The following is a 15999-nucleotide window of genomic DNA, read 5'->3' on the forward strand; positions in this document are numbered from 1 at the left end:
CTCCATTAGGACATCATACTAATAACTGCTGCAATGGCTGCTAAAAATAGAGACTGAAATTCAAAGAGAGACACAGGAAGGGAATTAACAAGTGGTTACTCTGGGTGTATCATTTCATACATGTTATCTTATAAAGTATGTACTACTTATCCCTGTTTTAAAGGTGAGAAAACTGAAGTGAAGAACATTGAAATTTCTTGCCCAAAGGCATCATGCTAGTACGTTGTACAGCTGCATTTGACCAGTGGTCTAATTCTAAAATGCATACTTGTTCTCCAGACCCCTTGACCACTCTCTGCAGACCTCAGCCACAACACTTACTCTCTCTGCCTACACTGAAATGAGCTGAACACATTTATGCTTTGCCACTAGACTGTAACTCCTTGATCCAAGAAACCCCATCTAATTGATCATTTTTTATCTCAAGCCCCTGAAGTCTAGGGCCTGGTGTGTAGCAGGCAGTCAGTAAAAGCTGCTGGACCCACTGAACTCTGAGGTTCCTGCTACTCTGGCACCTGGAGAGTTGATGGAGTGTCAACGAATGTCTCCACATTAAGCCACATTGGGGGTACTGAATCACCATAAGAGTATACATGTTCCAAAACAGAATGATGGCTTATTTGAGCAAAGACTGTCAACCAAAACAGTGCTTTCTCTTTATATAAAAAAAAATTTTAATGTCTTATTTTATCTTTGAGACAGAGAGAGACAGAGCATGAATGGGGGAGGGGCAGAGAGAGAGGGAGACACAGAATCCGAAGCAGGCTCCAGGCTCTGAGCTGTCAGCACAGAGCCCGACGCAGGGCTCGAACTCACAGACCATGAGATCATGACCTGAGCCGAAGTTGGATGCTTAACCGATTGAGCCACCCAGGGGTCCCAGTGCTTTCTCTTTATAAAACGTATCTTAGGTTTCACATCCCTAGGATATATTTTAGAGCTTATTCTGCTTACAATTTACCTACTATCTGACCCACAATCTGACAAAGGGGGGAAAAAACTAAGAACTTTTGCTTTTTGATTATGCTAAATGCAGGTTCAGGTTTTTGGGGTTTTTTTGTTTTTTTGTTTTTATTTTGTTTTTATTTTTTTCATTTTTTTTTAATGTTTATTTTTGAGAGAGAGAGAGAGAGACAGAGCATGAACGGGGGAGGGTCAGAGAGAGGGAGACACAGAATCTGAAACAGGCTCCAGGCTCTGAGCTGTCAGCACAGAGCTCGAACTCACGGACCGCAAGATCATGACCTGAGCCGAAGTCGGCCGCTTGACCAACTGAGCCACCCAGGCGCCCCGCAGGTTCAGGTTTTTTAAAACAGATTTTAAATCAATTATGTGGGCTTTTTTTTTTTTTAAAGGTAAAATTCTCCCCATTAACTAGACATGACTCAAACATTTTGCAAAGAAAAGCATATTAACTGTCCAGATTAAAAATGCATCAGTTCTAGTTAATGAATTTTATAACCTATATGCGTATCCAATACCTGAGGCAACCAATAAAATAATGATTGTCAATACTTTGCTCTTGATTTGTCACTGAAGAAATCAAAAGTATTATACTTACATAGTAAGTATGAGTAAGAACTTGTCATAAAAGGTCATTAAAAATTCAACAGTATTCTTTTCTCTTATTGTTGAGTATTTGGGAAAAAAGATTAGTTGGAAAGTAATGCTGAGAAGTGAAAAAGATAAAACAATAAAGGGTACTATCAGTCTATATTCTTTCTAATAAAACAATCCTGAGGTAATTTCATTCCATTCAATAGGCATTCATTAGACACCTGTTGAGGACATAGTATTGCACTAGATATTAAATAAAGAGGATAAAAAGAAGGCATAACCATGCCTTCAAGGAATTTAGGGCATTGAAACAAAGCCTCTGAAAACTAGATTTACGATTTTAGAAAAAAGGCAACAAAGGATGATTCTTTAGGCTTCACATATTTTCCAGGTTTTTTAATTTTTTTTTAATGTTTATTTTTGAGAGAGACAGAGCATGAGACGGGGAGAGGCAGAGAGAGAGGGAGACACAGAATCCCAAGCAGGCTCCAGGCTCTGAGCTGTCAGCACAGAGCCTGATGAGGGGCTTGAAGCCACAAACTGTCAGATCATGACCTGAGCCGAAGTCGGACACTTAACCCACTTAGCCACCCAGGCGCCCCACATTTTCCAGTTTTTAACTGAACAGATCTAAAGATGCCTGAGTACTCTTCCTGTGTGACAAGACTTTCAAGCTCAGCCCTTTTTTCTTCTTCTGAAAACTTCAATATTAACAAGGTAAGTGTTCTGGTCAAAACCTTCAGTCATCTGCAGAAATCTATGAACAGTAATAACTAACTGCTATGGGTCCAGGCTGAAAGCAGCAAATGTGGCTTAACAGCCTGAACACGAAAGCCACTTCAAAGGCCACCACTGTTTTCATTTCGATAAAAAGGATGCACAGCTGGCTTTAATAAAACTACAAGTTATTAGAAATATTAGAAAGCATAAACACTAGATATCGAGATAGATCAAAATGATTTTAGGAAAAAAATGTACAGGGTTATAAGTACAAAAATAGCCTCACCATCCAGGGCTTCTTTTAATTCATCTTTAGTCCAGGCCACTTCAGTCATCAGCAAGCGGAGGTAGTACATGGCATGCTGGTGAGGCTGCTCAGCTCGGAAATTGTTAAGAGATCGCATGTACTAGTAAAGAGAGACATGGGTCCATTCATTTTAGAAGTCCTTTTAAATCATTTAAAAAGATCAACTATAATCAAACTTCATTTTGCATAAATCATGTGTTACTGGGATGCACGAGTATCTGCTGCTTTCTCCTTTTGAAGTGAGGTAATTTATTTTTTATTTTTTAATATTTATTTTTGAAAGAGAGTGAGAGAGCAGGGGAGGGGCAGAGAGAGGGAGAGGATCCGAAGCAGGCTCCACGCTGACAGCACAGAGCCCCATGCAGAGCTCGAACCCATGATCTGCCAGATCACGACCTGAGCCGAAGACACCCAACCGACCGAGCCACCCAGGCTCCCCTTGAAGTGAGGAATTTAGAATGGGGCTTACTCCTCTCTGATCCTTAAATTAAAGGGCATGTTTTCCTTTCTCCAGGCTGCTGCTTTATCCCAGCATCTGACTTGTGTCCTAAGTGTCTTCACTATGGGACATTTTTTCTCTCTCAGAGAGTCATCCCTAGTATTCAGGGCTTCCAGCTTTTGGTATCCTTTGATTCTGTACCATAAGGCCATTCCAAAAGTCTCCATAAGCAAGCAACATGTCCACTTACATACATAAAATATTGGATCTTCATCCGAAAACTACATTTGAAAACGTTAATTTTTTGGAGGATGTACAATTAAAGTCACAGTTTGGCTTTTAAAATAGCTATCCATCCCTTATTTCCATTATCAGGCTTACTGTGAGTTGAGTTTAAGTGGAAGACACATCAAGCCTAAACAGTCTGCCTTAATGTGACAAGGTTCTCATGGTAGGCAGATCTTAGCCAGCAAAACCATGTGTTCTTCTAAAGTAAAGGCTGGATGAAACTTTCAAGGGGTCCTTCACAGCCCTCAGGCTTCTCTCTGAAAGTCAGTGCTGCAACCTCTCCAGCTCTTGGGGGTCAGGTGTCCCTGAGTCTCCCAGGCTTTCTTTCTGGATAGAGCACAGGCTTTAACAAAGACAGGGTGAGAGGACTGGCACATGGTTAATAGGGCTTTTCCTCCTTTGTGTTTTTTAGAGGAAGAGAGCACACTCAAGTAGGGGAGAGGGGCAGATGGGGGGGGGGGGAGGGGGAGGGAGGGAAAGAGGGGGAGAGAGAGAGAGAGGGAAAGAAAGAGAGACAGAGAGAATCTTAAGCAGGCTCCATGCTCAGTGCAGAGCTTGATGCGGGGCTTGATACCACAACCCTGGGATCATGACCTGAGTTGAAATCAAGAGTCTGACACTCAGCCTGCTAAACCACCCAGCCATCCCCTCATTTTTCTTAAAATGTTCATTATGTGGCAAAATTACAAAAATGAGTTCAGAACACTTACCGCCTCTTTGATAATTTCAAATCTTTTTTCATCAATCTCAAAGGTAGCCATTTTCTCAATAATCTTCTTTAGCAAAATCGGCTGCTTGTCATTGTAACCTTTCACCGAGAGCTACAAAAAGAGTTCGGGGTATTAGAAGTCTAAAAACATCACCAAAAAAACTTCCAAATAAACACCATAAGCTTGATTTATAAACATTCAGAAAACCCCAAAGCCCAGCATATTAAAATAAAAATGAAATAAAGTCGACTAATTGATCTTCTCAAATAGTTTAACACTTAGGAAGAGAACATTAACCATCTTTATTTACTAATAATCTAAAAGCCTAATTTTGCTGTTCCTAACCAAAGTCAACAGTAGGAAAACTCACCTGATGCCAAACTAACGCAGAACATATCACATCATTGACATTCAAGCTCCCATTAAATCAAAATTAATTACAGAATGTGTTTCAAGTTTAATCTTCAAAAATAATTTCTAAGGAATAGCAGGCTTAAGGTTTTTGTAGATGTGATAAGAAGGTTAAAAATCACAGGTAGTATTATCTAGCCAACTGTTAGGTATGTCCCCAAATTGTTTATATAAAAATATTTTAATATTTTAAAAATCATTTCTGGAGAAATCAGGCAGCCCTAATTTTGTGCATGTGTATACATTCTTGTGGCATTTTGCCATTTTTGTCATTCAATGTTGCCCAAACAGGATCCACACAGATGCTTGTTTGATGAATTCTGCTGATGCATCAAAAGCCAATGATGCACAGTGAGGACACACTGTACTATCAGGATTTTACCGTGGGACAATATACTCTAATGATCTCCAAAAGCACTGCATTCGAAAAGCAGGGGAGGCCTATTATTTTATTTCCACATGGTGGCATCCACAGCAATAGAGGGCGCACTGCATGTGGAAGGTCTATGAAAGCCTCTGCCTTATACAGAATGACAGGCAAGAACCTCAGCAGGAGAGAAGGTCATCGCGGCCATGGTGAGCACATCACGTACCATGGGAAATAGACTGACAACTAGTAGAAAGCTCATTTTGTCATAAATTAAAAATTATTTATTTTAATGGTAATATGCTACTAAAGGTCAAGAGCAAAAAATAAACAGATTATGACTTTTCTATTTGGAGTTTATTTTGATCTCTGAGCTTCAAATTTCCCTAGACTCTGAAAATGGTTACATACACTCTTATACGTTAAATAAAAGCCACCAGAAAATTTACTTGTGTAAAGAAAGAAAAGCACTGCAAAATACAATTTTAAAACCCTTTTGTATAAGAATTTATATTTAAAACCCTTTTGTATAAGAATTTATAAAGAGGAGTACACAGCACATGCTCTCACTGCAGTTGTTACTAAAACATACAGTATTTTTTCAAGAAAAGTGAAGATGAATGTGTGCCATACAAGGGATGTTAATTTGAAAATGAGATAAAGGTTTGGAAACACATCAGAAATAGTTTCAGGAGCAAGGATCTAGTTATTTCTTGGGATGTTTTTAATAATGCTTATTTTAAAACACACTTAAAAGTAGTTAATGGTGCATGCTACAAAATAAACTAAATGAAAACATCAAATGTACTTGGACACAGGAGCTTTCTACTGCTGTCAGCAAAAATAAAGGAAGCTTATATTTGAGTAAAATTCAAGCACCACAACAATAACTACAGATATTTTTCACTTACAGATGTTAATACACTCAAGCACATGGAAAGGACAACATGCTTTCAGAATTAATAGGTTAAACATTTCAAGCAGAGGAACATGCAAATAAATGTAGCACACATACATGTTCACAAGTTGCACTAAACGCTAAGTCATTCATTAGTGAAAGCAATACTAATTTCAGTTCTTCAATCACTAAAAAGGTGCAAGGAAAAAACCATCAACCTTCTTGTTTAAAAATGCAGAAGTTAATAGTTTTCCCAAGCTCAACATAATGCTTAAATGGTGTGGTGCCTTTTCTTTGGTTTTCATTTTACTTACAAGTATTGCATTCATTCCTGATGCAATGCCATAGCTCAAACCTGAGAGGCGTGCTGCATATGTATACTCTTTTAAATCATCCTTCAATAACCTGATAAACAGGTATGTCATGTTGCAATGGAGAGGATCAGCATAAATGTAGCGACTAACAAAAAGAAAAACAAAAGAAATGCTTTGATACCTCAAGCAGTGGCATGGTAATGAAGAAACATGACCGAAGAGTATGGATATGCAGCCTCATGATCTGAATTTCTAGGGAAACAGAATAGGCCAACCTTATGTTTTAACAATGGCAGGAAGACTTCATTCTGTTGTCAAAGACCAAGATTTCACATAGAGAATGGATGAGATCTAAACCTAAGTCAGGGTCCAATTTTGTTTGAGGAGAAAAATGTGACAATCTGATGAAAGATGTTTAAAAAAAACAACAAAAAAACAGAACAGAAATCAAGGAGAATTTGCATAATGTGAATGTAATGCTGAATACTTAAAATAAGAGTGAACTTAAAAATTAAATGAGAAAATATGATTAGCCATAAATATTTTTAAAAAGAAATTAAACTCATACCCTCAATCAAAAACGCTTCCATCAAATCAATATAAAAAAATGTTGATGAGTGGAAGGCTCTAAGACGTGGGTACTTACATACATCCCATAGATGGTATTTTGGAGGTCATAGCTCAAGCCTGCTAGCTCTGCTGCATATGCATACTCGTTGAGGGAGTCTTTGAGGAGCTCAAGGTACAAATAGGCCATGTTACAGTGCAAGGGGTCCACATAAGCAAATGGGCTGGAAGAAAATGTTGACAGTAAAATAGCTGATTTATTACTTCCCAATGTGATGTGGCCTTTCGAGATGGATCAAGAAACTGAATTATCGGTTAATACAATTTCCTGAAGATATGGTTTGAATTCTTGAGTCTGTTCTTCTCAGGAGGGGGAAAAAAACAAGATGTCTGAAAAAGAAGCCTGAAATATGCCAAGTGTGCTGGTGGTGGTGAGGAGGGAGAAGCAACTGTTGACCCCAGATGGTGTGGCCAGACTGATGAGTCAGAAATGCAGGGCAGGTAAGGAATGGGAACAGGCCACGAGGCATGCCTGTGTTGAGGCTCATAGAAGGAGGCATGGTGGGGCCCCTGGCTGGCTCAGCTGGTGGAACATGCGACTCATGATCATGGGGTTGTGAGGTCAAGCCTCACGCTGGCCGAAGAGGTTACTTAAAATGAATAAATAAAAATAAAAAGAAGGAAGGCATGGCCGGACAGAGCTCATCTGGCATTTTCATGTCCTCCTCCAAGAAAGCCATACCCTTGGCGAGGAGTATGAGACTGAGAAGTTTGTATGCTGTGAAGTTTCTGAACTTAAAAGAGAAAGTTTATGGACACCTGTGAAATGTTAGCTTATCTGAGTTTCTACCAAAACCAATAAAGCTAGAGCACTGTCAGTAAAATAATTGATAATTCCCACTATATAACTGCAGCCCCAGCTAGGAAAAAATATTAAAATTAAAAAAAACAAAAAACAAAAAAACCCAACTTAGGTGAAGAAGAACAACCAAAAAGAGGAAACAATAAGAGAGTGCAAGAGCTAAACAGGGTCACAGAGATCCACCTAACTTAAATCATTTCCCAAATAAGAAACAGTTTTCCTTATGTTGTCACCTGGGCTGGTAGTGGCAGAATTAGGATTCAAATCCAAGTCAAGTGATCTACTCATTTGATTATAGGACACTGCTCACCTTTATGACAAGCAAGCAAGAGTCATTCACTCAACAAATATGTATCACACACTTACTATTATAATACATATAAGCACGTATAGATCAGAAGAGCCCAGTGCTAGGCTCTTCTCTAGGTACTGAGAATAAAGAAGAAACAAATCAGGCAAAGTCTCTGACCTCACAGAGTTTAACAGTCTAATTGGAGGAGAGAATAAATTTTAATATGTCAAGTGGGGATAGTGCTGTGAAGAAAAATTAAGCAGACTAAGAGGAATAGGAATGAAGGGTGATGATGATAGGATAGGAAGATTGCTAATTTACATATGATAGTTAATCAATGCCTCTCTCATAAGGTGACATGTGGGCCTAGACCCGAAGAAAGCAAAGGAGCGAGCTCTGGGGACATCTGGGTGGGCAAGTTGAGAAAACAGCCAGTGTAAAGGACCCGAGGCCAGGTGCCTGCTTGGCTTGTTTGGCGGCAAATTAGTTTCACTCTATCTGTAGCACAGTAAATATAACCAATGTACTGCTAGCAAAGCCAATAATTTTATCAAGGCTGATAATGAAGCAAAAATAGGAGAAAGAGGCTTAGCCGCTTAGAAAATTAAAAACCAAAGAGATGGGTGCCTGGGTGGCTCAGTCAGTTAAGTGTCTGACTCGGCTCAGGACATGATCTCATAGTTCATGGGTTTGAGCCCTGCGTCCGGCTCTATGCTGACAGTTTGGAGCCTGGAGCCTGCTTCGGATTCCGTATCTCCCTCTCTCTGCCCCTCCTCCACTCACACTCTATCTCTCTCTCTCAAAAATAAATAAACACTAGAAAAAATTATTTTAAAAATCAAAGAGAAAACTCTGTAACTATATAAACTTTCTCCATCTGGGAAATCTAAATGGATGTCCTGTCACCGAACTTTTTTAAGTACTGTATTCTATATGATGACACACTTCCTTCTTTAGGCAAACAGCAGCTCAGAAACGCACAGCACAACTCTGAAAAGCAAAATTATCAAATAAAAGGGACTCTAGAAAGGGCTTAGGCCCACAGGCACCTATATGGCAATCTTAGGTAGAAGTGAAAAGCCAGAAAAAGCCAAATCTGGGAGCTCAAAGCCATATGGCTCAAGCTCTGAATGTAATTCCAAGACATATCCTAAAATGCTACGTGCGCAGCAGGCTGTGCTGGTGAGGTGTAAAAGAGAACATGATTCAACTGCAACGCTTAAATTCTGGTTCATTTGTTCATTTAAAAAATATTGTTTTGGGGGCACCTGGGTGGCTCAGTCAGTTAAGCGTCCGACTTCAGCTCAGGTCATGATCTTACGGTTTGTGGGTTCGAGCCCTGTATCAAGCTCTGTGCTGACAGCTCAGAGCCTGGAGCCTGCTTCGAATTTTGTGTCTCCCTCTCTATCTGCCTCTCCCCCTCACACTCCATCAAAAATAAACAAACATTTAAAAAAATTTTTAATAAATATTATATTGTATTCAGGTGCTATATGCTTAAATATGGATCAGAGTTTTTAAAACTGTAACTAAGTACGCATAACATAATCCAATTTCTGAAAAGATTAAAAAGTACACACACATAGAAAATGTCAAGAAACCTAGCAGTGTGACCTCTAGGAAGACCAGAACACAGAGAGAGGGTCTTTTGGGAAGCAGACATTTTTAATTCCAACAACAGTATGGGCCAGTTAGAGAATGCAAAAATATCAAATAGTTTCTCAAAATGTACCGTAAAGAAATTCATAATCACAGAAGTCAAATGGCACAGTGGCGACAAGCTGCTTGGGATGTTACAAACATCACTATGAGTATCAAAAAATAAACAAGCTTTACCAACAATAAGCCATAGCTGGACAATTCATGTTCAGTATAAAAAATAAACAATCTCAGTGCAGCTCCAGACAAGTCTACAAATCTCCAGCTTCTTCAATGTTTACATCCCTGCAATCTCAGCAGTTCATGCTGGCAAAATACCAACTTTCTATTCAGAGATTCTCGCCCCCTTTTCCAAAACATTTAAAACGCATTGCGTTTTAATTTCATGTCAAGTCTTCCAAATAAAATTTAGTGAACATTATTACATGATGATAGGTTTCAAAAATGAACTATTGGGACTTCATCAAAATAAAGAGCCTCTGCACGGCGAAGGAAACAATCAGCAAAACTAAAAGGCAACCGATGGAATGGGAGAAGATATTGGTAAACGAGGTATCAGATAAAGGGTTAGTATCTAAAATCTATAAAGAACTTAACAAACTCAACACCCAAAAAACAAATAATCCAGTGAAGAAATGGACATGATGATAGGTTTATTTCATAAACACACACCACTGAATTTTAAATAAAAAATTATGAAGTGTAAACTCACAAAGTAAAATTTGAACTGGGTGATACACTTTACAAATAAATAAAAGGAGACAGAGATGAACTCCAGATTTATACTGAGAAATCATTCCAACAGTAGTATTCATAAATGTTACTAAACATTTTTTTAATGTTTAGTAAAAAACATTCCTTTTTAATTAAATTGTTTTTAAGTAACAAAGCCAGGAATAGAGAAAGCAGTATCTAAGGGCTTCTGACGTTTAAAGGGCTGGAAAAGACTCAAAGTCATTTAGGAACTACTACCTCTTCCTCTGGGGAAATTTCAGGAATACAAAACCAAAACTACAACAGAACACACCCAAATGTGAAATTTCTCAACGAAATTTCTGGGTGAGTCTACAGCCTCCCCAGGCTCCAAAGTCCTGAAAGTTAGGAAGGCCCTTCTAGTGGCTAGCATAAATCATGTCAAAGGGTGCGTTCATCAATGCAAAGGAAGAATTGACAACCTTGGCTTTCACGATATCCCTTACCAGCAGCAGCCTTCCCTGGCCCCAGCCACAGAACTCGTTTCTTTTACTTCTATACATGGGTCCGTTGACATGAAGAAAACTTTTAGGAATGCGACTGTTGATTTTTATAAGAAACTCTGTAGCTAGATTCATTTTACATACCTGAAAAATTCAAAGTTGAGACAAGCCTTTGGCAAGAAAAACTTATCATCTTGTTTGAACCAGAGTTTGCTCATAGCTGTATCCTGTGATGGAGAAACAATTTGGTTAGGGAAATACGGGCACATTCTGCAAAAAGCTCAATCAAATCATACTTCAAGAGGAGTAGGACAGAGGCACTGCTGAGAATTTTGTTCTGCAGAGGCTGCTGTCTTATGGCCTTGAAACAAACTCAGAGGGTCACCAGGTGGGAAGGTGAAAAGAGAAAACTGCTGATCCTGGTAGCAGAGAGAAATCACCCTTCTGTCTCCCTGGGTGCGGGGGCTGAGGGGATGGGGACACAGTAGAGGAAGGGATAGGCTGGAGAAGCCAATTCCAACTGTCCTGTCCCTGTATTTTTGAACATTGGGAGGCAGACGCAGGGGTTCTTAGGGGGGTATAGCAGCCAGCCTCCAAGGTGAGCTACAGCAATCCTTGCCTGCTGGCATTTACATCTTGTATAGTCCTCTCTCCCACAATGAACCAGGATTGGTCTACGTGACCAACAGACTATGACAGAAGTGATGGCAGGGTAGCTCTGAGATTAGATCCTAAAAGACATTGTAGTTTCCATCTTGATCACCCACTTTCTCTCTTGAATCACTCACTTTGGAGGAAGCCAGCTTCCAAGTCAAACAACTTTATGGAGAGGCCCATGTGAAGAACTAAGGCCTTCCAACAACCACACAACTGAATTTAGAAGAAAATCCTTCAGCCCTAATTGAGCCATCAGATGACTGAAGCCTCACTCAACAGCTGGACTATAACCTAATGAGAGACCCTGAGCCAGAACCACCCAACTGAGCCACTTCCAGATTTCTGATCCTCAGAAATTGCATGCAGATAAAAATAAACATTAAGTTGCTAAAATTTGGAGGAATTCATTATGATGCAGTAGTGGATAACTAACACAGTCAAGAATGAACAAATAACCCACTACCTTAACTCTCTACTTCACTCATATGGTATTAAAAACTCCTGAAACTCTGATGAGAGATGTAAAGGTTCTCCGTAGTTTACTCTGAGAAGACCTATTTAAAACAAAGCTCCTGGGTGGCTCAGCCGGTTAAGTGTCCAACTTCGGCTCAGGTCATGATCTCATAGTTCGTGAGTTGGAGCTCCACATCGGGCTCAAAGCCTGGAGCCTGCTTCAGATTCTGTGTCTCTGTCTCTCTCTGCCCCTCCCCCACTCATACTCTGTTTCTGTCTCTCAAAAAATAAATGTTAAAAAAATGTTTTTAAGAAAAAATAAAACAACAAATAATAGGAGAGGTAAAAAAGCTTTCTCTTTGAATAACCCAACCTATAACTCATTCAAACGTCATTTTTAAAGAAAAATGGTGGTCTAGTTAATAATCTAGTTGCATGAGATAAATTAAATTTCAAGTTTCTAAACATTCTTGTCTCATTGAGTTCATCTAAATGTTAGGTCCTTTGAAGAAAATAAGAAGAAAGATGTGTGTCTATGGTGGTAAGTTTAGAAAGAGAATTTAGGAAAGAGGATGTGTATTAATAATTTGATCCATTTTTCCACACAATTTGCTCAAGGTGTGAAATAATGACACAAAAAGAACATTCTGAAAAAGGGGGGAAAAAAAGCGCCCCATTTCTCAATCACCCTTTTCAGTGGCTTATTAACTTCCTATATTCCTTGTTCTCATCGATTTCCTAGAGCCATTCTACCAAAATGAGAATTATTTTCAAGGGCAGGAAATCCAACAGCTGCCCTTGGATATGCTCTACTCCAGGATTTAGAGATTTTCTTTATCTCTAACTTGCACGATGCAGTTCTCTAACTTCCACTTCCTACTGGGTCTTCAGTGACTATGGAAAGGAGGCCGATAACTTTCAGTAGATCTGTGGTTGTAGCCTAGATTTATCTTTTTTTTTCTGCAAAGAAAACAATACCCCTAGATTCTAAATTCTTTAGTAGTTTGTTTGCTTTAACATTTCTAGCCTTTTAATATTTCTTAACAGTTATTCTCTACAACTTTCCGTTAGCTCTTAGGATGTGAGCCCCCCAAAACAACCTAGTACCAGATGCAAGAAATCATCTCTCTATCCCTTCCGTGTAATAGGTGCATCTCTTAAATTTAAAAATCACTGATTCTAAGGGTGTTTGGGTGGCTTAGTCGATTAAGCATCCGACTCTTGGTTTCGGCTCAGATCATGATCTCACGGTTCATGAGTTTAAGCACTGGATTGGGCTCTGCAGTGACAGTGCAGAGCATGCTTGGGATTCTCTCTCTCTCTACCTCTCTCTGCCCCTCTCCTACACTCTCTTTCTACGACCCCTTCTCTCAAAATAAATAAGCATTAAAAAAAAAAAATCACCAGTTCTAACATGTTACCTTAATAAGAGAAGGGTATGGTGTTGCTTCTTTTTCTAATGATAAAATCTCAAAATTCGTAGGAATAAATTCATTCTTCGTTGGAAGTTTAAATTTTCCATTCAGGTCAGCATTTTGCCATTTCTGGATGAATAATGAAAACCACACACACACAAAAGCAATTAGAGTTGCACTGTAGAGTGTAAAATAGTCCCTTTGCTTAATGTCTAGGCAAATATTAAGGGGATACGTCACACAGCTTTCCTTTTCCATTTCCAAATCCACTGATGGCTTTTCGTGAAACTTGAGTTGGTCTCTCTTTTACTAGTCAAGATTTTACACTTACCTGTCTTTCCTCTTTACATATTTCCAAAATGACTAGCTGAGATTAAGGGGCAATCTGAGACTTCAGAACACTGAGAGACTACCTGGTCCATATGAAGATCACGTTTGCTCTAGCTCCCTAAAGAATGGAGAATAATCTGGAAAAGGATATATTCTTGCAATTGATAGATAATAGGTCATTTATAAAAGAATTAAACTTTCAGCTGCACTAAGTTACTTGCATGTATGGCTTGAAAACTAGATTAAAGCGTTTCTTTCAGAGCCTAAATGTCCATCAACTGATGAATGGATAAAGAAATTGTGGTTTATATACAAAATGGAGTACTACGTGCAAATGAGAAAGAATGAAATATGGCCCTTTGTAGCAACGTGGATGGAACCGGAGAGTGTTATGCTAAGTGAAATAAGCCATACAGAGAAAGACAGATACCATATGGTTTCACTCTTATGTGGATCCTGAGAAACTTAACAGAAAACCATGGGGGGGCGGGGGGGGGGGGGGGGAGGAAAAAAAAGAAAAAAAAAGAGGTTAGAGTGGGAGAGAGAGCCAAAGCATAAGAGACTCTTAAAAACTGAGAACTGAGGGTTGATGGGGGGTGGGAGGGAGGGGAGAGGAGGTGATGGGTATTAAAGAGGGCATCTTTTGGGATGAGCACTGGGTGTTGTATGGAAACTAATTTGACAATAAATTTCATATAATAAAAAAATAAATGAATAAATAAATAAATAAATCTAATGAGCAAATATTAAAAAAAAAAAGGGGGGGGGGTTCTTTCACTTTAGTACTGCTTCCTAAGGCCTGCTCCACCACTCTCCCAACGATCATGTGAACTTCTAAGTGAACCAGTAATTCACACACAAAGTTAAGGACAAAGTGGATACTTAAGTCTGGATTGTAGGACAGGGTTGATACAACATGTTGATTGTGCTCCATGGGCTAGTTCCAAAAGCTAAGTGGGACAGATCACAGGTCAATGATTGTTGGACTCTAATTTATAAGACTTCTCATTATGTTAAAAAAAAAAAAAAAAAAAAAAAAAAGGGCCACCACTGCCAGTGATGCTGGGTTCAGCGATTTGGTCTTCAGATGATCCAGCACAGCCTTGCAGCTTCTGCAATTCTATTCTGTTTTGGTTTCTACATTTATGTTTTTTGGCACTGGAATGGTGGGAATGTTGGCCGTATTATGAGTAGCAAGTTTCCCGAATGGCTGAAGAGTAGGGGCTGGGAAACACATAGTAAATAATTTCGCTGCTAAACTCCCAGATAAATTTGGGTTGTTTTGGGTTTTGTTGTTGTTGTTTTTCCTTCTGTTTTTAATTAAGTAAGCTCTACACCCAAGGTGGGGCTTGAACTCACAACTCTGGGATCAAGAGTTGCATGCTCTACCAACTGAGCCAGCCAGATGTCTCCCAGATAAATTTATTTTAAAAAATTCCCATTTGGGGCAGGTTATGAACAGAGCTTGCTGAATAGGGGTTCTCTTTTGCTTTACAATTAATTCATGGGAGATCAGCATTCCTCAGTTTAGCTAGATGGATATTTTCATATACTAAGGGGCTCCAGTGATTTCCTTCTGTATTGTGAATAGGTCAGAGCGATGGTTTTCTTACACTATCCTTTTTTTCTGTATTGTCATTATACAAGTACATTTAAGAAATGTCCATTATTCAAGTTTAACTAGAACCTAGTCAGAGCAAGGCTTTCTGGTGTTTTCCCACAAATAAAGGACAATGTCAAAGCTATAATAACAATGAAAACTAAAAAGTACTAGACAAGTAGGTTAAGACTCATAAACAAAAGCTTCACTACTTATGAATGGGGTAACATACTACCTAAACACAGCTGTTTTGAAACAAATTCTAATTCCCTTACATTGACAAAAAGAGCAATGACACAATATGAGGCATACAATATGGCACCTCCTAAAGTGAAGACTGTGCGAATCCCAGAGACTATTCCCAGCTGTACACCCAGCACGACGGTGAGCCCTCTGGAGCCCTTGTATCTGTTTTTCATGCTACTTCCATCTCTTCTTGCCTGTTTTGGTGCCTTTGCTTCTCTGTGTACTTTGGACTTCAATGATCTTTGACTGCATGAGGCTGAGGGTCTGCTTTCAGCCCTGATGGTCTAACAGACACATGAGAAGGTGGCCATAGTGCCATTTCTTCACACAAAAACCTAAGCTCTAGCTCTCCATCTCCTTGTCCACACTGCTCAGGACAGCACAGACAGCTGTGGGCCGTCACTCTCCACACTGGCCCATGAGTTGATCTAGGGAGCTCATATTCTTGGGTGCCCCTCACAATGCCAAGTTTATTCCCAGATGACTGAACCCTACCTTAATGACTTCGTCTGGTACAGCTTCTTGCTTGTACTGGGTTCCATACCACTCTTCCGTGCGATCAGTTTTTCCTTCAAAAGACTTGGAAACTATCGCAACCCTAAAGATAAATGGAAAAAACAAATAAAAAAACCTTATAAACTCATGTTGTATATATGCATTTCTAGAGCCTGACTCCTGAAAATGTTTTTTTTAATTTTTATCTTAGAGAGA

General features: G+C 39.2%; 1 protein-coding gene across 4 annotated transcripts in view; it reads right to left on the reverse strand.

Moving 5' to 3' along the window:
• The window catches only part of IDE (insulin degrading enzyme), a 113147-nt gene that overhangs the window by 14823 nt on the left and 82325 nt on the right, over positions 1–15999 (reverse strand). For 3 of the 4 annotated variants that reach the window (XM_043596986.1, XM_043596987.1, XM_043596988.1), the window contains exons 12-17: positions 15784–15886; positions 13119–13241; positions 10732–10814; positions 6658–6802; positions 4022–4132; positions 2564–2684 (exon numbers count right to left, since the gene is read on the reverse strand). In XM_043596986.1, the coding sequence (XP_043452921.1) occupies positions 2564–2684; positions 4022–4132; positions 6658–6802; positions 10732–10814; positions 13119–13241; positions 15784–15886 (686 nt within the window). Of the gene's footprint in view, positions 1–2563; positions 2685–4021; positions 4133–6011; positions 6157–6657; positions 6803–10731; positions 10815–13118; positions 13242–15783; positions 15887–15999 lie in introns of all 4 variants that reach the window. The other variant, XM_043596985.1, reaches the window with a different exon arrangement.

The sequence above is a fragment of the Prionailurus bengalensis genome, chromosome D2 (assembly GCF_016509475.1).
Source record: "Prionailurus bengalensis isolate Pbe53 chromosome D2, Fcat_Pben_1.1_paternal_pri, whole genome shotgun sequence".
Classification (NCBI taxonomy): domain Eukaryota; kingdom Metazoa; phylum Chordata; class Mammalia; order Carnivora; family Felidae; genus Prionailurus; species Prionailurus bengalensis.